The 25,344-nt window shown below is 69.1% G+C and overlaps 2 protein-coding genes across 4 annotated transcripts; both read right to left on the bottom strand.

The window, feature by feature from the left end:
• Positions 1–319: 319 nt before the first annotated feature.
• On the bottom strand, positions 320–11,253 carry UBE2G2 (ubiquitin conjugating enzyme E2 G2). Of its 3 annotated transcripts, none has more exons than XM_054700242.1 (6): positions 11,177–11,253; positions 8,265–8,300; positions 8,134–8,179; positions 3,267–3,385; positions 1,844–1,968; positions 320–1,481 (listed from the first exon to the last, which is right to left on the bottom strand). In XM_054700242.1, exons 1-6 carry the CDS (start codon positions 11,217–11,219, stop codon positions 1,101–1,103), a joined length of 750 nt encoding a protein of 249 aa, XP_054556217.1. In that variant the 5' UTR covers positions 11,220–11,253; the 3' UTR covers positions 320–1,100. The 3 variants fall into 3 exon arrangements, with proteins under 3 accessions (XP_054556217.1, XP_054556218.1, XP_037380755.1); XM_054700243.1 differs by lacking the exon at positions 11,177–11,253 and adding an exon at positions 8,898–9,003; XM_037524858.2 differs by having other exon boundaries at positions 1,334–1,481; positions 1,828–1,968.
• A 1,084-nt stretch (positions 11,254–12,337) lies between these two features.
• SUMO3 (small ubiquitin like modifier 3) lies at positions 12,338–21,377 on the bottom strand. Its single transcript, XM_037524857.2, has 4 exons — positions 21,276–21,377; positions 17,477–17,605; positions 15,329–15,400; positions 12,338–14,266 (listed from the first exon to the last, which is right to left on the bottom strand). The coding sequence occupies exons 1-4, from the start codon at positions 21,294–21,296 to the stop codon at positions 14,174–14,176; spliced, it is 315 nt and encodes a 104-aa protein (XP_037380754.1). The 5' UTR covers positions 21,297–21,377; the 3' UTR covers positions 12,338–14,173.
• Positions 21,378–25,344: the final 3,967 nt, after the last annotated feature.

The raw sequence follows: 25,344 nt of genomic DNA, 5'->3' as shown, positions 1-25,344 counted from the left end.
GGCTGGGAGGGCCTGAAGGGGCTGCTGAGCACTAGGGTGGGGGACCTGGGTGGTCTGGGGGCGCACGCCTGGGTCCCCAGCCCAGCTCAGCTCCAGGGCTCTCCTCCCGTCCTTGACCTGCGTCCCCTATTCTCCCCACGCACCTCCCCGCCATGCCCTCACCCGAGTTCTGGCGGCCCCACACCTGCCCTCGGCTGGTGCACCTCTCTGCGCCCCGCACAGACCAGGGCCCCCCAGCCGGGAGGCACAGGGCCCCAAGCAGGCACCTGGTGCTCCAGGGCCTCCCGCAAGGACGAGGTGCCCTCAGGCCTTGGCACCGCAACCGCTGCAGGGACCCGCCGTGAGGGAAGACGGGGCCCCCAAGCTCAAGGGGCGGACAGTGGGGGTCACACGAGCAGACACGGCAACGCAGCGGAGCAGGAAACGGGACTTTATTTTAGGGTGGCGCCGCAGCCCACGGGAGAGGCACGAGGACAGGCCCTCCCGGCGGCCGCTGAATAAATACAAACGAATAAAAACGCTTCTGCAGAGCCCGCCCCGAGCACAGCCCTGGCGAGGCCAACCCAGCCTGCCCGCGACACCGGGCAGGGCTGGCCCCGGGACGCGCGTTCTCCCGCCGAACTGCGGGTGTCCCCGCCCCTGCGGAGGAAGGGCCTGCTGCCCCCTCCGGCAGGGCTGCTGGCGCCAGGAGGTCCGAGGCGCCGGTGCATGGCCGGCACGTCGGGAGGGAAAGGGCAGCGGGGCGCTGTCCATGTGTCCTGCAGCACCCCCACTCCAAACATAGAACTTTCTAGAACTTCTACTTAAACGGAGCCTGAGACACAGGCCGAGAGGCGCTTGGCCGCAGCTGACGCGGGGAGCGCAGCCGGATGCAGGGCTGGCCCTGCGCTGGGCCAAGGCGGGTGCTGCCCAGACCTCCACCTGCCGGCGCAAGGACAGCCGCGCAGGTTGCGCTGCAACGCGGGCAGTGTGGAGGCCGCCCCGGGAGCCAGACCTGCCTTCCGCCCAGGGCCTGTGGACTCAGTGCCCGGTGACGCGCTGGCCAGGACACCCCCGCCGGCAGCCAGGGGGTCTGCACACCCCACTCCCGTCAGCTGTGTTTACGAGTCTTTATTTCCACTTCTGCGTGGTCTGCGACACACACGAGGGACACCCGCTGTGAGCGGGACGGGGAGGGGGTTTGGGGGGGCCCTGCCGCAGATGGGTCTCCAGAAGGGGTGGGCCTGGCACGGGCGCCCCACACTGGGAGGAAGTGGGTCGCAGGCGTGCCTGCTGGAGGTAGTTGTGGCGGCATGGACAGTCCCCCTGACCGGGGCCAGGGACACCCAGCGTCCAGCGTCCACACCCTGGGGCGGGCCCAACGTCGGCTCACAGTCCCAGGGACTTCTGCACCAGCCGCCGGGCGACCTTGTAGAACTGCTCCCGGTCGTCGCGCCACATCTTGGAGGCGTCCACGTTCGCCCCGCTCTCGTCGTTGGGCTCTGAGAGGGAGACAGGGCGGCAGCGTCAGAGGCTCCTCCCCGCACAGGCGGGCGACACCGCGGCAGCGTCAGAGGCAGCCCGGCCTGGGCTCGGGCAGAGGCCCCGCAGCTTCTCGGGCAAGACCGCGCCGCCCAAACAAGCCTCGAAGGACGCGAGGCCCGGACACAGCAGGACAGCAGGACACGCGCCCCTGCCAACAGCCGGGCACTGCCGGGTTTGGACGCTCCCTCAGCATGGGGCGCCCGGCTCTGCGCCCGGATCCCCCGGAATCTGCGCTCTGCAGCGGGCGCCCTACTGCGGCCGGCAGCCGATAGCGCGCGGGGCGGGCGGGCGGGCGGGGCTCACCTGCCAGCATGCTCACCACCGACAGCAGGATCTTCTCCACGCTCTGCACCGGGCTCCACCTCTCGGCGCTGCTCTCGTAGCCCATGGGGTCGTCGCCGGGCGCGTGCAGGATGGAGATGCAGACCCTCCCGTCGGGGTAGACTGCGGGCACAGGCGGGTGAGTCAGCGGCCAGGCCGGCTCTGCTCTGCCCTGAGCCCACCCCTCGCAGGGCCCCCGCCGCCGCGCCGGGCCAAGGCAGCAAGTCCCCGCCCCACACGCCCCGCGCTGCGGGCTGCAGGGGGAGATGCCGGGACAGACAAGCGTGAGCCCCTCATCGCAGGGCCCGCAGAAACGCCGCCCGACCCCGGGAGTGGCTCAGCTGATCCCCTTGCCGCACGCAGCCCCCGGGGGCCACACGCCGGGCGCCCTCGCAGGCTCGGGGAGACTCGGCCCCTCCCGTGATGCCGCGGAGAGGAACGTGCCCCCGTCCCGACTCGCCCTCGCTCGGGAGCACCCGCACCAGCCCGGGCGCGGCGGGGGGAGGCGCCCGGCCTGCTGACCCGCCTGGAAGGGCACGTACGGGCCGAGCCCATTTGCTGCCAGTGACCCCACAGGGCGGTTCTGGAAAACAGCTTTTCCAAGACCAAGACCGCGGGTCGCCCGCCCTCAGCAAGGCCCCAGCCCTGGCCCCAAGGCCCTGCTGCCGCCCGATCCTCGCACGGGCTCTGCCCACCGCCACCAGCTTTCCACATCCGGCCAGGGAGGGCCCAGACGCCAGTGGCCGGCAGCACGGGGGCCTGGGTCTGGCCGGCCGCTGAGGACACGGCGTGAAGCGCCCCCAGCACTGACCTGGCACGAGGCGGAGGCGCAGTTCCTGAGGGGACCCGGGCCCAGCCCAAAGCCCAGGGGTCCCGGGGCCCCGGGGAGAGCAGCGAGGGTGTGGCCGGAGCAAAAGGCTCATGAGGCCTTGCAGGGTGCACGCGCCCCAGCTGCTGGACAGGCGGCCACGTGGGGGAAGGGAATTGGCATCAGCAAGCGCGCCACGTCTCTAGAGCAGCATCTCTGGCGCCCACGCGTTTAATGAGAAAGTCCGCCCGTCGGCAGACGCCCGCGAGCCGCGACACGCGTCCCGCCGAGCCCTCCCTGCCGCCCGCCCGCAGAGGACGCAAGGCCGACCCCGCGGCTAGAGGCCTCTCACCCCGCGCGGGGACTCCCCAGGGGACCAGACCTCTTTCCACCCGAGTTGCACGTCTCTGGCGGGAGAGCCTCATGGCCGGACAGCACCGCGTGGCCGCAACACTCACCTCATCACCTGCGGTCACGGCAGCGCCCCCGACGCCCGAGCGCGCCAGGCCGCCCCACGCAGCGCACGGAGGGCCCCCGCGCCCAGCCCAGGCTCCCGCCGCGTCCTCCCCGAGGGCCCACCCTCCTCCCGCACCGGCCAAGCCGCGGCGCTTACTGTTGGGGTGGAACATCTCGCAGGTGAAGCGCATCTTCGGGGGGCTGAGCGGGTAGTCCAGCGGGAAGCTCAGGACGGCCGGGAAAACGCCGAACTCAAAACAGGTGTCCTCAGGGCCCCTGGGAGACACGGAAGAGACGCAGCGCTTCAAGCAGAGCCCCCACGTCCACGGCGCCTCGGAAGGAGGCCAGGGCTCGTGGCCCGGCCTGCCCAGGGCGAGCCGGCGCTCTCCTCGGAAGGAGCAGCCCAGGCACCGCGCCGTGCCCACCACTCGAATCTAAAGAGCAAGCCCAAGCCGGGGCGCGCTCTTGTCACGAGCTCCCCGGGAAAGGGGTCAGAGGACAGAGCAGGGGCCACCCCGGCCTGCAGGCCCCGCACGTGCATTCTGTCGTCCCGGCACGACGCGCCTCGGAGGCGCACGGCACGGCGAGACCCAGCCACGCCACACGAGGGGCGGCCGGGCTGCTACCCGGTGGGTGCAGCCAGCGCGGAAGGCGCCTGGGGCGGGACGCTCGGGCCCGGCGGGCGGCCCTCTCCTCTCGCCGGGTCCACACCCCCGTGGAGTGGCAGAAACGGCCAACGCTGCAGCTCCCATTCATCCTAAGACTCCCCGGGAACAGACCGACGACGTCCCGAGCAGGCGGTGCCGGCAGGAGGGGTCAGCGTCTCACCAGCGTTGCTCACAGAGCACCTGGCGTTTCAGAGGCCCCCCCTTCCTGTGCACATCTCACAAGGAATCCGACCTGCTGAGGGCAGGTGCATGTGCCCACGGCGAGCCCGTGACCTTGGCCAAGCACCGGCCACCCGCAGGGTGAGCCCGGCACAGCTCCTCCCAGGAGGCCGGGACGCAGACGTGCCCTGGGACCACCCGCCTCCTATGAAGCCAGGCAGGCCCCATCAGCCTCAGCGCTGGCCCTGCCACAGGTCACTGCCCACCTGGGTGAGAAGACAGGCCTGGCAGCATCGGGGTGAGCCGGCGGCAGCTGTGTAACAACTGGTGACGGCGCCTCACCCCCACAGTCAAGCCTCACCCCCACAGCTAAGCCTCAGCCCCACACTCAAGCCTCACTCCTCACACTCAAGCCTTTCCCCTCACACTCAAGCCTCAGCCCCGCAGCCAAGCCTCACCCTCACAGTCAAGCCTCAGCCCCACAATCAAGCCTCACTCCTCAGTCAAGTTTCTCCCCTCACATTCAAGCCTCACCCCCACAGCCAAGCCTCACCCTCACAGTCAAGCCCCACTCCTCAGTCAAGCCCCACTCCTCAGTCAAGCCTCACCCCCAGTCAAGCCTCACCCCCAGTCAAGCCTCACCCCCAGTCAAGCCTCAGCCCTCACAGTCAAGCTTCCTCAAAATCAGAACAGTCGCCAACAGAGGCCTGGAGTCCCCAGCAGCATGGGCATCGCGGCCACTCAGTGCCGCTGCGATGGGAGCCAAGCCCCGTGCCCGGATGGGGCGTCCAGGTGGCTACGTGGTGGGGATGACCGCAGTGCAGTCCCCTTGCGACACAGCATGACTGCGGCCTCCCTCAGCAGAGGCCTCGTCTCAAACCTCCAGCGGCAAGGGAAGGGCGCGGGGCAAACCCACCCACAGCAGGCGTGAGGCCTGCGCACTGCCGCCGACTCCCGGGGGACGCCTGACAGCTCTGGGCCCAGACGGCTGGGCCAAGGGGCTCCCACTCAGGAGCCAAGACCAAGGACGCAGCACCCAGGCCTCCACCGAACAACACCCACTCCGTGGGCCATGGGATGGGGGGCTGCACCGGCCCGGGCGGCCACCGGGGACCAGGAGACTGGGAGGCGGTGAAGCCCAGGAGAAGCTGCTCTTCGCGCACGTTTCCACGCCGATGCGGCGCCTCCCGTGGGGCAGGTGTGCGCAGCTGGCAATACTCGCCGCTGTGCCCCACCGCCGTGCAGGCCCATCCCTGCACCTGGACGGGCGTCTCGAGCCGACGGAGACAAGCTTCACCCGCGGCAGCACCTGAGCCGCACTGCAGCGCCAAGAGCAGCGCTCCCCAAACTCACAAGCTCCTGGGCACAGAGCAGAAGCCCCGCTTACAAACACCCCACAACCTGAGGCGGGGCCGCCACTCAGCCATGACTCCTGACACCCCACAGGTGGCTGTACCCACAACCCAGGTGCTGCAGAGGCCCCGGGCCCGACTCTGCTGTGTCCACAGGCCTGGGGCAGGCAGGGACGCTGCAGGGAAGGTTCTGGTAGAAAATGCAGCACCGGGCAGTGGGAGTCATGGCCCCGGAGAGCATAGCCTGGCACCGGGGGGCTCATCCGGGAGGGAGCTTACCACCCGGCCAGCAGGCGCTGGGGGCCCGCGCGCTCTGTCCACATCCGCCCGCCTGGGTGAGGCGCAGCCCTGGACGCCACAGGAGGGACAGGGCCTCTGCTCGGGACATCGTGGGCAGCAAACATGGGTTTCCATCTGCATCGTTATTTTCAAGGTTAAATCTGTTAGCACCCCACTTTTCTCTTGCAACACAGTCCTCTCTGAAACGCTCAGCTGCAGCTCACACGTCAATTTAGTGTCCAAACAGGCCCCCGATGACAAGAACTTCAGGGGCTTCTGAAACGGTCGCTTTTGCAGCATAAGCCTTGGCTTCACTCAACGTGCAACATACGACACACGTGAGAGAAAAAACGCCCCAATACACGAGCAGATCACAAAGGAAGCCAGCCCCTGCCCAGCCCCCCAGGCACCGTGAGGCAACCCCAGCCCAGTCTGCTGCTCCTCCCAAGCTTCTCTCTACAGGCGGCAAGTTAAGAGCCCCTCACCCACAGAGCTGGGGCACTTTTAAATTAAAAACGTAACATGGGACTTTCCTGGGGGCGCAGGGGTGAAGACGCAACCTATGAAGCTGTCCGCAGCCTCTGCAGCACAAGTTCCATCCCCAGGCGGCCAGGTTGCTTCCCACATGGCGCAGCAGACCTCCCCTGTCTCCCCGCAGCAGTGTACTGAGGTCCTTCTGCCTGTTCAGATCCCTGCTCTGTCTCTAGCGAATCCTCTCACCCTCCACACCTCTGGCCTGTACCCCAACTCTTGTATAAAAATAAAACAAACCTTAATTAAAAAAAAAAAACAGGTACAGGCCAGAGACACGGGAGGATGAGAGAATTTGCCAGAAACAGAGCGGGGAGCAGAACAGGCAGACTGACCGAAAACACTGCTGAGGGGAGCAGCGGGCGCAGGAGAGGTCTGCGCGCCATGTGGGAATCTCCCTGGTGGCCGGGATCGAACCCGTGCTGCAAAGGCTGCAGACAGCTTCACAGCGCGGCGCTCAACCTGCTGCGCCCCCGGGGAGGCCCCCGCGCCAGCTCTTGTATGTGTAAAACAAAAGTAAAAACGTAACATGGTCTTGCCGAGCGGGGCCTCGAGGGGCCGAGGTTCTGGAGACACTCTGGGCTGGGGAACCCTGTCAGCTCCCAGCCCAGCCGCTGCAGAGGTCGACAAGCAGGCGTGGCTTCAGGCGGACAGACGTGCCCAGGGCAGGAAGGACAGCCGGGGACTCACACCCCAGCTCCCGGCCGGACAGGCAGGGGCAGCAGGGAGGCCCCAGGCCACCTGGCCTTTATGGCGAGGTCACCCCTCCACAGCGAGGGCCACATCAGCCCCCAAAACACGGGCAGGCAACCACAGGAAGAGGTGGAACAAGACGCACTTGTCAAAAGGGAGGCTGAACCCCACTGTTTTGACCCCTACAGCAAAAGGGGGCGGGACGGCCCTGGGGTAGCAGATCCGCCATGCCACACAGCCGGGGCGCGGGCAGCCCACGGAGTCAGGGCCATCTGCTCACAAGCGGAGCTCGGCCACGCGGCCTGGACCCGCGATGCTTCTACTGACGCGCCATCCTCGACCTCGTTCTCTCGGGGCAGAGATGGGGTCCCCCCGACACGCCTGCCCCCGAGACACAGCCCAGGGCCCCCAGACGTGCTGCGTGGACCTGAGAAAACGTTCTCGCCACACCCGCTGAGACGGGCCGGGCCCGGCTCCTCTGAGGACGGTTAATTCCCTGGCAGGTGCGCCAGTCCTCTGTGCGCGGGCTCCTGCCTGTGAAAGGGCCTGGCACGGAGCCAGCGCCCGCAGCCGCGCCCTGCAGCAGGGGAACTCCACACCGGGCCTCCGCAAACAGGAGCCGCCCAGACGCAGCCCCCGCCCCCTCCAGAAGGCAGGTCTCCCAACACCGGCCTCATCTTACAGCGCTCACCTACAGGGAGACTAGTCCGCCCCGCAGGTGCTCGACAGCGACGCCCCAGACGCACCTGTCCGGGGGCTGGGTCCCTTCACGGGCATCCACACGCGCCCACCGACCGCTGATGCTCTGAGGGGACGCGGCAGCCACGTGGGCACTGCCCACCTGGGCCGGCCGCTGACCGGCAGCCACGCCCTGGGCACGTCTGCCCCACGCCGGCTGCAGAGACACCCTCGGGCCACGCGCGCTGACACCGAGGAAGCGGCACCAGCCCGAGGGAGGCGGCCGCCCAGAAGCGGCCCTGCGGCGCTGGCTCGGGCTCCACGAGACCCCACCGCGACCCAGATTCCGCAGGCGTGGTCCCCAGGCGGGGCCTCCGCGGCAGGGCCAGGAGAGACAGCAGCACAGAGGGACGCGGGGCGCGGGAGCCCGCCACCAGGCCTCGGCTCCCTGGGCCCCTGAAACGGAGGCCAGCGGGCCCCCAAGCGCCCCGCCCCAGCGCAGCCCCATAGCGCTGCCCACGCTGCACCCCCACTGGTGCCGGGCAACAACGTGCCGGTGCTGCTCCACCCTGGGACCAGGGGAGCGCAAGGTCAAGGCCACCCTGAGCGCCCACACCCAAGGGCCTCACAGGCCCCTGCGCAGGCACCGCCCCGCGGGACTTACATGATCAGGGCCTCCCACTCAAAGAAGTTCTCCTCGTTCATGGGGCCTGCGGGGAAAGAGGAACGTCCACGTTTCAACCCTGCGGCAGCTCCGCACCCGGGACCCGCAGGGCGCCTGGGGCACCGCCTCACCTGCCACGATGCCTTCCGGGGGGTTCAGCGTGAGTTCTGTGGAAGCAAAGAGGAGCGTCACGAGACAGGGAATCCGCGCGGGGCGCCTCGGCAAGGCGACCTCCTGCCCGGGGGTGAGCCCCACCCGACAGACTGCGGCCGCGCCCGGGCCGTTTCTGTGTAGCCCGCGAACGGGGCTGAGACCCGCAGAAGCGAGGACCTGAGAGCCCAGACACCCCGTCAGGCACACGAGGAGCCGCCTGTCGCTCCCCAGTGCCCCGCGGGCCGCGCCCTCTGCCGCCCCCAGCGCCCGCTGAGGGCGAAGGGCACCGTGCAGGCACGGAGGCGGTGAGCGAAGGCCAGGCCAGGGGCGGATCCAGTTTCATGAAAGTGCAGGAAACTGCAAACCAGGCGGGCTGCCGAGCGCAGGACGAGTGTGTTTCTGGAAACACGGGACAGGGCGCTGCCTCGCGGCCGAGGGCAGCCACGAGAAATGGGGGCCGGGACATGCAGCCAACACCGGCGACAGGAGGGCACGGGAGGCAGCTGTTGCCCTCGGGGAGGGCAACCCGGGCCCGGAGGCCGGGCCAGCAGGAGGATGGCCCGGGCCCTGGGGCGGCGCCCGCCATCCGTGGGAATCTGCCGCAGACACACCTGCCTGGCACCGGCCAGGGCAGGGCCCAGACGAGAGGGCCGGCACGGGGTGTCAAGACGGAATCACGGCAGGAAGTGCCCGCAATGGCCGCCACCGGCTGCCGCCGCCACGCAGGACACAGCGGCGCGAGGAAGGACCGTCGCTCCGGCTTCCGAAGTCGCCGCTCTCCGGGGAGGCAGGGTCCGCGCAGAGCCCCCGGCTGTTTACACGACAAGTACCCCAGGAGGGCCCGTCCCCCGTCCCCCCCCCACCCCCATGACGCCAAGAGCGCTGGCTGCAGGGCAGCCACGAGGCCGCAGGGGGCCCCGCCCCCCAGGGTGTCCGCAGGGCAGGCGCCCCCAGCCAGCGGGTGCGGACCCCATGGTCTCTGGGGCACCCCGAGCCGCAGCCCCTAGGGGGGGCAGGGGGAGGATGGCGGGCGGGACACCGGGGGACAGGGCGGCGAGACGAGAGGCGCCAGGGAGCCCCGAAAGGCAAAAACCTCGGGGGCTCGCGCCCCGAGGCCGCCAACCGCACGGGGGGCCGCTGCACGAGGCCTCGGCCGGGACCGGAGCGTCTCTCCTGCGGGGACAGCGCTCGCCTTGGCCCGAGGGGCCCCTCGCCCGGGGAGGCCCCGAGGGGCGCCGCGCCGGGGCGGGGGGCAGCGCGGACGCCGGCCGGGCCGGACTCCGGGCACAGGCAGGACCCGGCCGGCCCTCCCGCGGCCCGGCTCCTCCTTCCTGGGCCCGAGGCGCGCGCGGGGACCCCGGCTAAGCCGCGCGGGGAGCCCCGCCCCCCGCCCGATGGGCCCATCTCCCGGCGCCGAGGCCGACGGGGCGCGGAGCACCAAGCAGCTCACAGCGCGCCCCCGACTGGCCCCCGACCGCGCCCCCCGAACAGCAGCTCCCGGGGACCGCGGCAGCGTCCTCAGGGGGACGCAGGGGGCGGCGCGTCCAGAGACGCTCGCGGGGCCCGCAGGTGCCGCGGCCGCCCAGAACTGGAGCAAACCGCCAGGGGGGCGCGGGCTCCCGGCACCCCGCTGTGCCCCTGGGCGAACTGGGGGGACCGCGGGCCCCTGCACCCCGGGCGGGCGGGGCCGGGGAGCAGGGCGGGGCGCAGCCTAAGGCCCCACCGGCCCGCAGAGGCGCCGCCAGGCGGAGGAGCCCCGAGCAGGCCTCACGCGCGCCCGGCCGCCGCCCCCGGCACCGCGCACGGCGAGCCGCACCCCAGGCCCCCCACGGCCCGGAGCCCGGGCGCCGCCAGCCGCGCGGCTCCACGAGGCGGGCACAGGCCGGGGCGGCGGCGCTGTCGGGCCCGGCTGCTGCGGCGGCGCGCGGGCGAGCAGGGAGACGGGCGCGCCCGGGCGGCGGCGCGGGAGAAAGGGCTCGGCCGGCCCCGTCTCCCCAGCGGGGCGCCGGGCACGAGGGCCCCTGCGCTGGGCGCGCACCCCCGCCGCGCCTCCCGGGGGCCCCCAGGCGGAGCCCGCAGCGCGCGGGAAGGGCAGCAGCGGGGGGCGAGCCCGGGCGTCCCCGCGGGCCTGGAGGAAGCGGGCCACGGCCCACGCCGGGCGCTCGCCCCGCGCGCCTCCCCGGGGGACGAGGGCGGCGGGGGGGGGGGGGCCCGCTCCCCAGGGGCGCGCTGCTGCGCGGCGTCTCCCGCGGGCCACGGGGGCCGGACCGGCAGCCGGCTCCGGGGCTGAGGACGCTCTGCCAGGCACGCCCCCGGGGCGCCCAGAGCTGGGGGGCCTGGCGCCGAGTGGGGCAACCGCAGGGGCGCCCCCGGGCACCCCCACCCTGCCGCTCCGCTCTCCAGCGGCCCCGAGGGCAGCCCCCCGCCCGGGGCCCCCCCGCTCCTCGCCGACCCGAGGCGCAGGTCGCTCGGGGGCGGCGGCCCGGTGGGCGGGGCCCCTGAGCCCCACTTCGGGGCGGGCCCGGGGGTTCCGGGGCCCGGAAAGCGCCCGGCGGCGCCTCCTTCACCCCGGCGCGGGGGGCAGGGCCCTGCCGGGCGCCCGCCCGCCTCCGCCGCGGGGCCCCGCTCCCCGCGCGCCGCGGGCCGGGCCGGCTCCCGCGCTGGGACGGCGACTCGGCGGGCACAGCTGCCGCGGCCGGCGCACTCCAGGCCCGGCCGGAGCCTCCCCGCGCGGACGCGCAGGGCCGCGGCGCGGGCGAACCCCGCGCGAGCGCCCCCTCCCCGCGGCCCCGGCCCGCCCGCCCCGCCGCCCCGCCAGGAGGCGCCCGGCGCGCGCCCTTCCCGCCGGCCCCCAAGCCCGGGCGCCGGCGAGCCCGCGCCGCGCACTCACGCTTGTACTCGGCCATCAGCCTCTTGAGCGCCGTGCCCGCCATGCTGCGCCGCCGCGGCGCCCCGGCTCCCCGGCTCCCGTCCGCGCCCGCCGCCCCGCCCCGCCCCGCCCCGCCCCGCGCCGCGCCGCCCCGCCCCGCCCCGCCCCGCGCCGCGCCGCCCCGCCCCGCCCCGCCCCGCCCCCCCCCCGCCCCGCCGCCCGCGGCCGCTTCCGGGTCGCCGCCGAGCGCAGAAGCCCTTCCGGGGCGCGCGCGCATGCGCGGCGGGGCGAACGGCGGGGCCGGGAACGGGCTGCGGGCCCGCTTTCTAGAAGGTTCGGGGCCCGCGGGGCCGGGCCGGAGGCGCGCGCTTGTGACGTCCGCCCGGCGGTGACGTCGGACGCTCGATGGGGCGGGGCCCGAGGCGGCCGCCCTGCTGCGGGGCGGGCGGGCCGGGTGGGGCGCGGCCCGCCGACCCCCGCAGCCGGCGCCCTCCTGCGGCGGCCGGGCCGAGGGCCGCGGGAGGCGGCGGCGGGGGCGGCGCGGGCCCAGCCGCCCGCAGAACCCCGGGGCGAGCCCGCGCCGTTGCCCGCGCCTCGGGCGGGGGCCTCGGAATCCGGCCGGCGGCGCCTCGGCCCCCCCACGCCCGGGCCGGCGCCGCCTCCGGCCGACCTGCGGCGCCCCGGACGGCGCTGCTCGCGCGGGCGGCCTCCCCGGCGGCGCCTCCCCCGGGCCCGGCCGCGGCTGGCGGCGCGGCGGGCGTCACGGCTCGTCCCGGCTTCAGGTGACAGAGGACACCCAAAATAAGATGGAGGGCGCCCTCCCGGCTCCAGGCCGCGCCACCCGCCGCCTCCAGGTCTTCCGCCGCGAGGCGGGGCCCGCCCCGGGCCGCTGGCGCGGGAGCCCGAGCAGCGGGCAGGAGGCCTCGGTGCTTTCTAACGCGGCAGGTGTGGGACAAGCGGGCGTCTGCCCGCCTGGCAGCGAGAGCCTGTGGGACAAACAGGCCGCACGGCCTGACCCGTGCCCTGCGGGGGAGCCCCGGCTCGAGGCCCGCGTGTGCCTGCGCCCGAGGAGCGATGTCCTGCTGAGCTGAGAACTGGGGCGGCCTAGAATGTGCTCACCCTGGGAAAGCACCCCAACAGGGTGAATGTCCGCAGGCATCCCCTTGGGACCAAACGGTTATGGAAGGGTTGTATGATTTAATATTTTAAAAAATACTAATACCAGCAGACATTATTTCAAAGACATCCACCTCCGAAATAAAGGACAACCTATCAGACAAAGCCTGCTCCTGCCTCCACTAGTAGCTGGGGCGGAGTGGGGTGCCGGGCAGCACCGCACATGTGCCCTCCTCCACTCAGTGCTTTCCTTAGGCGTGCTGGGCAACTCTGCCCTCCACACTCCCTAGGGGGCCTGCAAATGTTCAGTCCTTGCAACACTGGTGGGGTGAGTCCAACCCTGCAGGCACCAGGTGTCCATGTCAACTGACTAACAAACGGCTCCATCGTTTTCAGCCCTGGAAATCCTCTTAGGAATTGGCACATGCAGGTCAGTGTCAGTTGACTTCAGGTTTAGACTGGACGGGTATAGGTTCTCAGGGACACAAAGGAAATAGCTTTTTATTGAAACGCCAAAAACCTGAGACACCCAGACTAATGTCCAAAGTCATCCGCCTCTAAAACCTACCATCACTTTACACGTGGAGCCCAGGAGGGAAACTGTCATGGTGACGTGGGCTACAGGTGAGGAGGGAGCTGCCAGCCACCTGGGCGACCAGCAGGGTAGGGAGCACCCCAAAGGCGGAACTCCCCTTCTGGCAGATTGAGTGGCCTCACTGAGTGGGCGCTAGCAGCACATCCCAACCCTCACACCAGTGTGTGATATGAGCCAAGAGACAGAGTACCAAACTATATTTCCTGTTTACAGTAGGAAAGGGCAAGTGAAGTACAAATTTGTGGGTAAGCACAACGCAGCCGACACGTCCCACTGAGCCGCACAAGACACACGGGGTGAACCCACGCCTTCAGTGAGATTGCGAGCAAGCGAGGCATGATGGGTATGGTCACAGGTCCAGGCGGCTAGATAGAGGAAGCAGGGCTCCTTCTAGAAGACACCGTCAGGACTGCGGAGCTGGGCTGGCACTGAACTGAAGTCACACACCACCGCGCACATGGAGACATCGGGAAGCAGCAGGGCACCGGCCCGAGAAGAGCAGGAAGTCACCCCACGCGGGCTCGGGGACACTGCAACAGCTCTTCCACACAAATGCCACTGCAATTCAGCAGACCATAGTCGCTCACCGGAAGCAAATACTGGAAGAAACCTGAGGCGCAGTACAAGCGAGAACGGGGACTGCCGTCTTTGACAGGAGATGGGGAAAAGCCACTGCTCTGTGCCAGCCTCCACCCAGCTGGCCACAAGCCTGGCCCGGGCCCCGAGGGGACATGCTGAGGGAGCAGGTGCCCGGGCCCCTGACTGATCAGCGTGGGCCCCTCCCTTTCTCCTATAAGAAGCAATCCAGTATTTCCTTCACTGGGCCACGTTCTGACAGAACTTAAATCTGCAGTACTTAGCATTGCAAAAACCTGTGCCTACAAGAAATAGTAAGAAAAACCTGTCTCCCGTCCCTTCCGAGCCCCCAAACGCATCCCATGAAAGCAGCCGACCAGGGGACCCGGGCTCCCCACATGATTAGAGCGAGCAGGCTGGGCCACGCGCTGCGACGGCCGTGGTGGCCATGGGGGAAGGGGACGGGCCACAGGAAGGAGAAAACAAAAGTGAAAACAAAAGCAAACCCCAAAAACTTGGCAACTCCTTGGCCCTAAACAAAGACAACTGCGGTGGGCGGGGCTCCCGGCTGCGAGCGGGCAGCCTGCAGAGGCCTGGGTGGCACACCCCCGTCTAAGAGAAGAAAGCAGTTCTGGTGAACGTCCTCGGGGCCGCAGACCCCACGGTGATTGGCATGGTCACGTGTTCACTACTGAAGAGCAAATGCAGGGGGGGGACACCGGCCAGTCCCTCTATTGGTCACACCCCGAGAGGACGCGGGTGTCCCGGGAGCCTCCCGTCTGCTGCTGGAACACGTCGATGGTGTCCTCGTCCTCCATCTCCAGCTAGGGGAAAGGGGGAACTGTTAGTTTTCCTGAAGACACAGAAGGGCCAGCGCTCCCCGCACCGTGTCCTGCCCAGCGCACTGTGGCCTCCGCACTCCCCCCCACACCCCCAACCCCCGTCGGGACGCAAAACTCACAGAGCAGTCAGAGCTAAGGACCCTGACAGGAGAATGAAGTCTCGATAAAAATAAACGAGCGTCTACAATTTTCACTGAAAAGTACTCAAGACCGGAATCCAACTAAGAATGTCCGCTGAGGGGCGCTCGGCCCTGAGGCCAGAGGAGCAGTGCCCCATGCGAAGCCCCAGCAGGGCCCCAGCAGTGAGGGCCGCTGCTGGCTCCCGCCCCTTCCCTCTCCATAGCGCCAGGGCAGAGGGGGCACACACAGCCACAAGGCACCCTCCCTCCTGCTCTGGCACACTGGGCACGCCCCGCCGGCCCCGATGCCGCAACGAGGCCCAGCCATGTCCCAGAGAGGTGCTGTGGCTGCAGCAGCGACACCAAAGAGACTGGAGATGCCCCCCCAATGCTGCCGGCCACCCCCCTGCACCATGGATGCGGGTGTGGCCAAGGGACAGCCTCGGACATCCTGAGGTCGGGGGGCTCCACTGCCTCTGACGCCACAGCCCAGTGCAAGCTGCGCCCTCCGGCCTCTGCCCTTTCTGTCCACAGCGCCCCCAGGCAGGCCCACCCCCTCGCTGGTGCCACCCGGCTCGGGGTGTAAGCGCACCTAAGGGGGGCGCAGAGAAAGCCCCCCATCCACCCAGCTCTCCCCAAGGAGGAAGGGCCCTGGAGTCCCAGGGCTCTCCAGCCCCATCAGGCGCCCCGCGGAGCAGCCGCAGCAGCTGAGTGGACGCAGCTCCACGCCCACAGCCTCCCCCATCCTCCTGCTGGGCACCGGCCCCTCCCCCAGCGGAGGACACTGGCCGACAAGGGACGTTTTTCTCGTTTGAGAAACTGAACTTCAGAATCAATGAAATAACCCATGGCTGTGAGCCTGAAGGTGCACGGGTGCTCGCCGCGGGCACTGCGCGCTCCGGGCCTCCAGCCGGGCCTCTCGCACCTGCGCCGGGGTGTCCGCCTCGTTGATCGGTTGCCCGTCGAACCGGAACCTGATCTGCCTCATGGACAAGCCCTGGAAAGAGAAAGCAGTTACCGCTGGCGTTCAGCCAACAACACGGCTGAGGTCAAGAGCCAGCACGTCAGGCTCTCAGAGCCCCAAAGGACAGACGCCACGTGGTGGACGAGGGATGCTCCCCCCGCACCCCAAGCCCCAGCCGCCCACGCACCTTTCACCCCTCCAGAGCCCTCTGGAGCTCCATGCTGGGGACACCCAGGTCCCGCTTTCAAAGTCCTCAGCAAGGAACAGGTACGAGGAGACAGAGTTTGTGTGGGAGGACCTGGCCACATAGCGGGGGTGGGCGCCATGGCCTTGGCCTTGAGAGACCAGCAAGACCAGCATCGTCCCTTGGAAAAGCAGAGCTGGCAGCCTCTCTGCGCCGTGAGGGTCCGCGGGTGGCCAAGGCAGAAACTCACTGGAAAAAGCTCTGAAACTGCCTCTCCCGGAGATGACTCAGGACAAAGAGAGTGGGGGGAACACACCGCTGGGCGGGACTCTAGGGGTGATGGGGCCTGGCCCCGGGACCCCACATCAGGGCGGGCACGGGGGGCAGCTGCAGCTGGCTTGGGTTGCTGCTAGCTGACCGCCAATCAGGGCCCCCCGGCACTGCCCCTCCTAGGGCCTACTTTGGGCTGACCCGGCCCTCTGCTGTGCGAGGGCTGCTATGTGTCGGCTTCCGAGGGCTCGTTCTCAAATGGGGGGGGTTCGGCAAGGGTCAGGGACACGCGAGAAAAGACTCAAACCCACGAGATCAAACCAAAGAAGAAGGTGGAGGACACAGGGACACGTACAACACACACAGTCCTGGACAGGGCGGCGTCCAGGAGCGGGTCAGCTGCTCCTGGGGAAAAGGCCTCCGAGCTAAGGGGCCGCCTGTCTGTGCAAGCTGGAGTCACGGCTGAGTGGACACTAGTCTGTGGCCGAAGGGCCGAGAGGCGTGAGTGATGAAACCACCCAGCGGAGACTTCAGAAGCATCAGAGCCAGCACAAGCCCCAGGCTGCCGAGGTCGCCCGCGATGCCAAGAACCTCAGCCCAGCCTGGCGCCGCCGCCCCTGCCCAGGCGCGCAGACACGCAGGGCCGAAGGACGTGGCTTCTCAGACCCAATGAACCGGGCAGAGGAGCGCCAGGAAGGGCGCGGGGGCCGGCGTGCAGGGAGAACCCCAGGAGGCGGGTGTTGGGTGCCTGTGTATGGGGGGGACACCCAGAAAACCACAGTCACCCCAGACCAAGGACACGAGATGGGCAGGTGCGGGCGCAGGCACAGGGGCTCGTTGGGCAGCGCCGGGCCAGGACAGAACCCAGCGGACCCGGCTGGCAGGACCGTGGGGTGGGTGGAGGCGGCAGGGGCAGAGCTGAGGCCCCCCCTTTTGCAGAGAAGTCCCGGCTCAGATCAAAGCCAGGAGAAACCAAAGCTCAGGCTGTTTTTCCCAAGAGGGAGGGAAAAACATGAGGGCGCGCCCTCTGCGGGCAGCGTGCGAGGGAGGCGGGCGAGAGACACGGGGCTTCTGTGCCGTTTGCTTGCGACGGCAGCCACAAGTCCCAAGGCGAGAGTCCCCGCGACGGGAGGGAGAGCGTCCAGAGCAAGGCCAGCTCCAGCAGAGGGAGCCGGTCCTCGGAAGACAGGCTGGCCGGGACCCGCCAGGAGCCGCACCTGCCCGGCACGCGGCGGCCGGCCCCGAGTGGACCAGCGCCCCGGGGGACGACGCGGCCCGGGACAGGGACGAGGCACATCTGGGCCCGAGTTCACAGGGACACCAACAGCGCCAGCTAGCAACCGCCCGGGGGCACGGGGGCAGACAAAGGAGAAGGACCCGGCACTTTCTGGAAGCCAAGGTCGGGTGAGAGCAGGTCTCCACAGCGGGGCTCCAGCTCCTGCAGGCAGGAGCAGCAGTGGGGTGCAGCTGCGCCCCTGCAGCCTCGAGGACCAGGGGCTGAGCGCCTGGCCCAGCAGCAGCAGGCACTTGGGGCCCAGGCCGCCCAGCGGGGAGCACGTGCACGCCCTCAGGGAAGAGCCGGCGAGAGGGTCCCCCAGGAGAGAGGCCGCCGCGGGAGGAGCGTGCACGCGGGCACACGCAGACGTGGGGGGCACCTGGCGCTCGCAGTAGGCCTTCATCAGCTTGCTCAGCGGGGTGTGCCTCTTGATCTTGAACTGGACCACGGAGCCGTCCTGCCCGGCCACCTTCAGGTTGATGTGGTCGTTCTCTGTCTTCACTCCCTCCTGCAAGAGAGACCAGGGCCGGCTCAGAGCAGCCAGCCCGCGGGGCCGCCGGGTGTTCCTAGAAATCCTGACCCAAACACCCCCACCGACCGGTCGTGACGGTCCTATTTCTACACAGAATTTACTCAACTCCTCCCGATGGGCGTCCACCAGAAGGGGGTGAAACGCGGGCTCAGGTGGCCTCACCAGGGAGGTGCTAACTCAAAGGGGAGATCTGCTTAACGAGGTCTGGACAAACACAGGACGACAAACATCTGTCGAAGATGCCTCCACCCAGCCAGTGAGGCGGCGCCCTCGGGCACACACCAGGACAGGCGGGACCAGGGTGGCAGGCGGAGGCAGGGGTGGGGTGGGGGGGGTGCAGGCCCTGCCCCATGTCTGCTCTGGCCGCCACCCGCAGGGATGAGGCATCCCCAGGGGCCCCGGCCCCCACCCCAGAAGGGCCTGGCCTCGGTAGAGGACCCCCAGTCACTCGTGCTCCCCCAAGGCCGCCTCAGAGGCGCGATTCTGGTTCCTGGTGCCTGGAAACATGCCTGCAGCTGGTTCCCCCCTCCCCTGCCACTGCTGGGCCTGAAGAGCAGAAGCTGGGGGGCCCTGAGACCCCAGAATGCTGCTCCTGGGGCCTGGACGAAGAGTCACGTGTTTCATAGAAAGCTAGGGGCTGGTCACTCTGTGGCCACCCAAAAGTCACCGTGAACGAAGCGCATGTGCGCTGGTGCTGCGCTGCCCCTCGCTGGGGCCCTCAGTGCCCGCCCCCTCCAGCAGCAGCACCCCCGTGCCCCCACGGGCACCCTCGCTCAGCCAAGGTGGTCACAGCTGTGCCCCCTCGGAGCCACCCGCCCCGATGAGCCTGAAGGCGCCCCCGGAGCTGGCCGGGGAGCTGGCCTCACAGCAAGGACCCCTCACTCCTAGAGACAGAGGGTGCAGGTGCCCCTCGGAGCAATAGTTTTCTTCTGGACCCATTTCCGGCCTTCAGAGCAGTGGTGAGCCTCAGGCCCCCGGCCCCCAGCTGCGGTGCGGGGACCAGGCTGCCCAGTTCCCCATCGCTGTCCTTTCTGCTGCGGGTCCAGTCGAAGAACCACATGGCATGGAGGGTCAGGGGTGGCTTCCATTGCCTTCGATCCTGCTGTACATGCATAAAATCTGGACTTCAACCATTTTCACACGTACAGGGCGGGGAGCTGGACAGGTCCGTACTGGCCTCCAGAACTGCATTTTGGAAACCGCCCGTGGGGCGGCCTCAGGGAGTGTCCCTGGTGAGGCCACCCCAGCGCAGGGGCGGGAGCCTCCTCTGAGAGCTGGGTGCTCCCGCAGGGACTGTGTGTCCATCCACCCCAGAGGAAGTGGGCCGCTCCCTGTTGGCCGTGCGAGCAGTGCCACCCGGAGTGGGCACGGACCTCCTCCCGGGGCCTGGTCTCGGCTCTGTGGGGCGTGGAGCGGCGAGGGCGTGGGGGAGCACTGCGGCTCCCCCTTCCCCACACCCTCACACTTGGTGTCCCAAGCCGTGCTCGCGGCGTGAGTGGCCGCCCCTGGCCAGGGGACAGCAGGCTGGAGCCCGGTGCCGCTGGAGGCCGCTGGCGCCTGCTTTCTGCGGACGTCACCTCAGTCCTTGGCCCATTTTAGGGGAGGGGGGTCCTGCTGCCCTGCAGGAGTCCTCTGTATACTCCGCTGCGCCCCCGATCAGACACATGATTTGCAAACACTTCCTCCCTCCCGCGGGCTGCCTTTTACTGTTGAGTCTTTCTTGACGTGCGACATTCTTCATGTTTCAGGAACTCCAACTCGCCGTGTTTCTTTCATGCTTGTGCCCTTGGCGCCAGGCCCCAGCGTCACTGCTGAGCGCACGGTCAGGGCGCCTCCGCCCCGCTCCCCAGCGTCTCCTGTGGTGGCACCGCGCTGGGGCGTGATGCGCTGCGCCAGCCCCGCTGCTGCGCAGAGCAGGCCTCGCCCCCTGAGAGACTGGGTGGGTCTGGCTGTCTAGTGAGAAGACGCGCGTGCCTTAAAACAGACACAAAAGCAGCCAGGGCAGTGGCTGCAGACCCAGTCGAGGCAGCAGAGGAGCTGCTGATGAAAAAGGGGTGCCAGCTGTGGGGGCGCAAGTGAGAGAGGCCCTAGAAACCTCCGCTCAAATGGAGAGGCGCCAAGGAGACGTGGCCTGTCCCCGACGCCTGGGCATGCCCAGTGAACCGGACTCAGCAGCAAACAAAGAGGCCCCTTAAAACTACAACCACAGTTGGCCAGGCTCATCCGGGTTCGTCCAGGGTCGTCTGGGGGACAGGCCTGTCCCCCCGACACACTCGCAGGTCTCCCGTCCCGCGTCGGTGTGGCCAGGCTGGCCTCCATCCAGCCCTGCTCTCTCCAGGCCAGGGAGGGCCGCAAATTTCACCTGCCCCAGGGCCAGAACGGCTCGCCCTGTGTGGGTCCTACCCGGGGCGCAGGGAGGAAAGCAGGGGTGGGGGGCTTGGCTCTGCTCCAACCTCAGGAAGGGACTTCATCTGGGAAAGCGAGGGCAAGGCGCCAGGCCCGCCTGGGGCAGTGGCGGGGCGGCACAAAGCAGGCGTGGGATCAGAGCCTAGGGCCAAGGCTGCTTCAGGGCGCAGTGCGGCCTCGGCCTTCCTCGACCCCCAGGGCAGGTGCGGGCTCCAGCGCCAGGGGATTCGGGGCGCCCCTGGGCGGGCTTGGGTCCGCTGGGGGCGGGCAGTCCACCGCCAGGCTGGTGTCCAGCACCACCCGCGCCCTCAACAGCAAAGCTTCCACTTGGTTAAAAGCGAGGGCTCCGCGGTGGGGACCCCCCAGGGCCCCGCGCTGCCTGTGCGGGGTGGGGAGCAGCCGCCGGCTTCCCAGGGGCCCGCGAGGCCGCTGACGAGGCCGCTGCCCAGCAGACGGGCCAGGCCGCTGGGGACCCCCAGGGCAGCACCCGCCCCACGCGGGCGGGAGCGGGGTCCGGGGTCTGGCAGGCGCGGACTCCGCGAAGGACGCCCAGCAGCGAGGGCGGCCGGAGGAGCCCAGCCAGGCTGGCGGTTCAGCGCGCCCAGGCCGGCGCCTGCAGGTGGGGCGGGGGGCGGGGGGGGCACCGCAGCGAGGGGCTGGTGGGGGTCCAGGTGCAGGAGGGGTCCCGAGGCGCGGGTGGGACAAGAGGGCTGCAGCGACCGGGTGGGCGCCTGCAGGGCCGGGTCAGCCCGCGGGGGGCCGTGCGGGGACAGGGCGAGCGAGGGGCGGGGCCAGAGCGGGGCGGGCGCCGCGAGGGGCGGGGCCTAGGCCGGGGGCGGGGCCGAGGAGGCTGGGAAGGAGCTGGGGCGGGGCCGGGCGCGCGAGGGGCGGGGCCGGAGGCGGGGCCGAGGGGGGTGGGAAGGAGCTGGGGCGGGGCCGGCGCGCGAGGGGCGGGGCCGGGAGGGCGTGGCTGGGTGGGGCTTGGGCTGCGGGGGCGGGGCCGGCGCGCGAGGGGCGGGGCCGGGAGGGCGTGGCTGGGTGGGGCTTGGGCTGCGGGGGCGGGGCCGGCGAGCGAAGGGCGGGGCCGGGGCGGGCGGGGCCTAGCGGGGGGCAGGGCGGGGGGCGCGCGGGGCGCGGGAGGGGGCCTGGCCCGCGGACGCCGGCCCTGCACCGGGAGCCGCGCCCGGCCGCGGGGGGCGCGCGCGGGGCGCGGGGCGGCGGCGGCGCCCGCGGCCCTTACCTTGGGCTTCTCCTCGGACATGGCTGCGCGCGGCGGCGGCGGCGGGGCAGGCGGGCGGGCGGCAGCCGGCGAGTCACGCTCTCGGGCCGCCGCTCTCCCGCCGCAACTGCTCGCGGGGCCGCGCTTTGCCCCCCAAATCCCGCGCGCCGGTTGGCCGGCGCCGGTCACGTGGCGGCGCGCGTGCACGAGGCGCGCGCCCCGAGCGGCGGGCGCGCGCCCGGCCGGCGCGGCCCCGCGGGGATGCGTCACGGGGCGGCGCGCGGGCGCGGGGCGGGGCGGGGCGGGGCGGGAGGGGGCGCCGGGCGGGGCGGGGCGGGGGCGGGGCGCGGCGCTGGGGTCCGGGGCGCCGGGCGGGGCGGGGCGGGCGGGGTTCCCTCCCGGGGCGGGCCGGGCTCCCAGGCCCGAGGGGGGCCCCGCCGCGCCCAGCGCCTCCCCCGCCTCTGCCGCGCCGGGCCCGGGACGCCCCGCGGTGGCTCCGCCCGTCCGGCCGGCGCGGGCAGGGGCGGGTCCGCGGGCGGGGGCGGCGGGCGGGGCGGGTCCTCGGGCAGGCCCGGCGGGCGCCCGGCGGCTCGGCCCTCCCGCCGCAGAGCCGGAGCGGCGCCCGCGAAGCGTCCAGGCGCCAGGACGGGCGGTTTAGAAGCCCCGGCCCCTCGGGCGCTCCTGCCTGTGGCCCGCCGCCCCGGAGAGCTGCCGGTACCGGCCACCCGCGTGGGCGCGGCTCCCTTCCCGCTCCCGCCGGGCCGGGAGAGGCGGCTGAGGAGGCTGCTGGGGGGCGCGCCCCTGCGGGACGGGCGGCGGTGGGGGCAGCGCCTGGGGGGCGTAACGCAGACGTGACAGACGGCGCAGCTCAGGTGCCGCCATTACAGAGACGCGAAGCAGTCGGTGAGGACAAGAGGGTCAGATGGTGTTGATGAGGCTCCTAAGCAAATCATAAAGCTGGTATGGTTTTATTTCTTTTAGGATTTATTTACGCACACAAGAGCTGGGGTGCGGGCCAGAGGTGGGGGGTGAGAGCACTCACCAGAGACAGAGTGGGGAGCAGAACAGGCAGGCGGACCGAAAGTGCAACAGGGTGGTCCTCTCTCCCTGTCCTATAACAAAAGCACTGCTGAGGGGAGCAGCGGGGAGACCGGGTGGCTGCACAGCCCACCCTTCCTGCGCCCTAGGGGTTGCTCCCTGGCCGGCGGGGGATCGAACTCGTGCTGCAGTGGCTGGCAACAGATAGCGCTGTCTTTAACGCTGAGCCACCAGGGAGGCCCTAGTATGGTTTTAAACAACCAGAAAATAGCACAAAATATTTTGGAAGTCTGAAGATCTCAGTTACAAAAACAGAAGCTGGAGGGCAAAGATCCCAGAAGGAAGTGAAGACTCCCGTTGAGGCCCTTGGGGAGGTGTGTGATGTCTGGGTCAGCTCTGCTGCCACAACAAAGCCCCGCAGGCTGGCGCCGACACCCCTAGTCCAGGCTGGGCGTCCAAGGCCAGGTCCTGGCAAGGCCGGCTTCTGGGGAGGCCTCCCTGGCTGCCCTCAGACCTCTCCCCATGTCCTCACAGGCCTCTCTGCTGCACACGGGGGGTGGGGGCATGAGACTGCACACTCTGTGCCATATGCAGTGACAAGAAGTGGAGACAGCACTAGCACCGCCTACTCCCAGGGAACTCACCCACCCCCACTGGGAGCACTGTGACCTTGGGCCAGGGAGAAAGGCAAGGTGTGGACAGGACCTGCCCTCACCCAGGCTGACCCCGCGTAGGACGAAGCGGGTCCACTCTCCATGGCAACACCAACACGAAGCAACAGGGAATCTCTGGAGAAAAATAGCCTCATCCATCCAGCATCTCCCAGTAACTAAAGTGTTTTCATACATAATATTCAGAATAAAATAAAAATTAACAAAGAAAATAGGCAAGAAAACCAAAGGGAAAAAATTACTACGTGCACGCACGTTAGTAATAAACCTACGGGAGAACAGGGCACCGGTGCCATCGGACAGACCTCAGCGTGTCCTGAAGTAACGTGTCCAGCGGCAAGACGACCAGGTGAGAATGTTCAACAGAGCAGTGGAATCTATGGAAACAAAACAAGTGAAGATGTGTACACAGAGACAGAGGCCGACACGAGAGCAGTAGGTGGGGCAAGCCGATCAGACACCATGGAAGAGAGGGCTTGTGAGCTGGAAGGCCGGTCTGGAGAAGGAATCAGACAGAAGCAGAGGGAAATACAGGGAAATGTAGCCAGAGGCCTAGAGACAGCGCAGTATGGTGGGGGCTGGGACACAGTGGTGGAGCGGAGTCCCAGAAGCAGCAGAAAGAACAGGCCAGCAGAGGGCCTCCCTGGCGGCACAAGGGGTGAAGCGTCAGCACTATGAAACTATCTGCAGCTCCTGCAGCACGAGCTAGATCCCCAGCCAGGGAGTGACCCACAAAGAAGTCTGGATACGCGATAACACACCTGCTGGAAACCCAAGACAAAACATCAGCAAGACCCTGGAAGGACAAGAAGCCTCCATCGGACTTAGCGGCAGAAGCGGGAGGGTGGGAAGTTAACTGACCCCTGTCACGGACTCTCCCCCAAATACAGTGGGCGACTGGAAGCAGACAGCCCAGAGGGGCGGCGTGGGAGCCTCCCTGCGCGAGAGGGGACCTGGGGGTGAAGCGCGAGAGCCCCAGAGGAAGACGCGGCACTGCAGGGAGGGAGGCACAGGGCACTGACATGGGAAGCCCCAACGGGGACTGCCTCTGTGAGCCAAAAACACCGTCTCTTGGTGTTTTAAATCAAGGTAGAGTTAAACCACCAAGACAGCAGGAAAGCGGGAGCAAGTGCCCCCAGGTCCTTGCACTGGCAAGAAGGGCCGACAGGGAGGCAAACGAGACATTTTCAAAAATGTAAACAGTTTTCCATCCATGATCCGCATGGAAAAACCAGGTTTATATTTAAAAGACCCTCAACGGGCGCAGAGAGAGGAGCCCCGTTAAGCTTCTGTGGGAGTGTCACCTGGGGCAGCCCCTGTGGGGAGCACCTGCAGTCAGGCAGCAGGAGGGTGTCCGGGCCCTCTCAGGAGACAGCTGCCTGAGCCAAGAAGCAGACGGCGCTTGTAAGAGACATGCCGAAGGCAGAGAGGATAAAAAGGCAAAATGCTGATAGCTGCGACAACGTCCACATCAGCTCAAACAGCCCAGACCACCAAGTGTGAAGCGGACGGAGATGGAGCCCGTCGGTGGCTGGCCCGTCCCAGGGCAGGCGGATGTGACAGTGAGGCCTCCTCCCCTCCTGCCCCACATCTGGGAGGCGAGGGAAGACAGGTGTGCCCAGAAGAGAGGAGAGAGGAACGCAGGCACCTGCTCACCTGTGCACACCTGTGCACACCTGTGCTGCTGCATACCTGCTGGCAGGTGGGAACCTCAGTCACAACCAGCTCGGCTCCAAACAGGCTCTCAGGCCTCTTGGGGCAGTGGGAGCCTGCCCTGTCCCCCCCCAGAAAGTCTCACAGTTTGGGCCACGATACCTTCCAAATCCTCTTGGGGTGTGCGTCTGAGTGGGGTTGTCTGTGCTTGTGCCGAACCTGAGGTGAGCACCACCTTCGTTCTGGAAGGTGCCCCCCCAGGGGGCTGGGTGGAGAATGTGCATAACAGCAGTGGCTCCAGTGAGGCCACCAGGAGGTGCCGCTGGGGGAGGCAGTGAGAAGTGACCTCAGCTCTGTGGAGCGTTTCTCGGTCTGAGCACGTGAGGCCATTGAGCACTCGCGGAGGTGCCAACAGCGGGCAGGGGGTGGCCGCACAGCCCACCCTTCCTGACGGTGCCTGGGTCTGAGCGGCGCCTGCCCGGGCCTTCTCCCTCCACCTTGTGTGGCCCAGAACCTCACTCACCTTGACGGCTGACCGCTGGGTGTGGACACGGGGCCCGGCTTGGCAGGCGTCACGTCGCTGTCCTTGATGGTGGCGGCACCTCCTGGGCCCAGCCCTTGGGAGCGTCTCCTGCCCGGTGGGAGAGGGGCTCCGAAGAGGCCCCGCCAAGACCAGGGCCGCAGAGCGGCTCCCTCAGCCACTGGGCGGCAGCGCCAGACACCGGCCC

Source organism: Talpa occidentalis, unplaced genomic scaffold, assembly GCF_014898055.3.
Source record: "Talpa occidentalis isolate TD23 unplaced genomic scaffold, MPIMG_talOcc4v2.1 talOcc4.4, whole genome shotgun sequence".
Classification (NCBI taxonomy): domain Eukaryota; kingdom Metazoa; phylum Chordata; class Mammalia; order Eulipotyphla; family Talpidae; genus Talpa; species Talpa occidentalis.
Note: the sequence above shows the minus strand (reverse complement) of the source record. Positions and strands in the feature narration are given on the sequence as shown.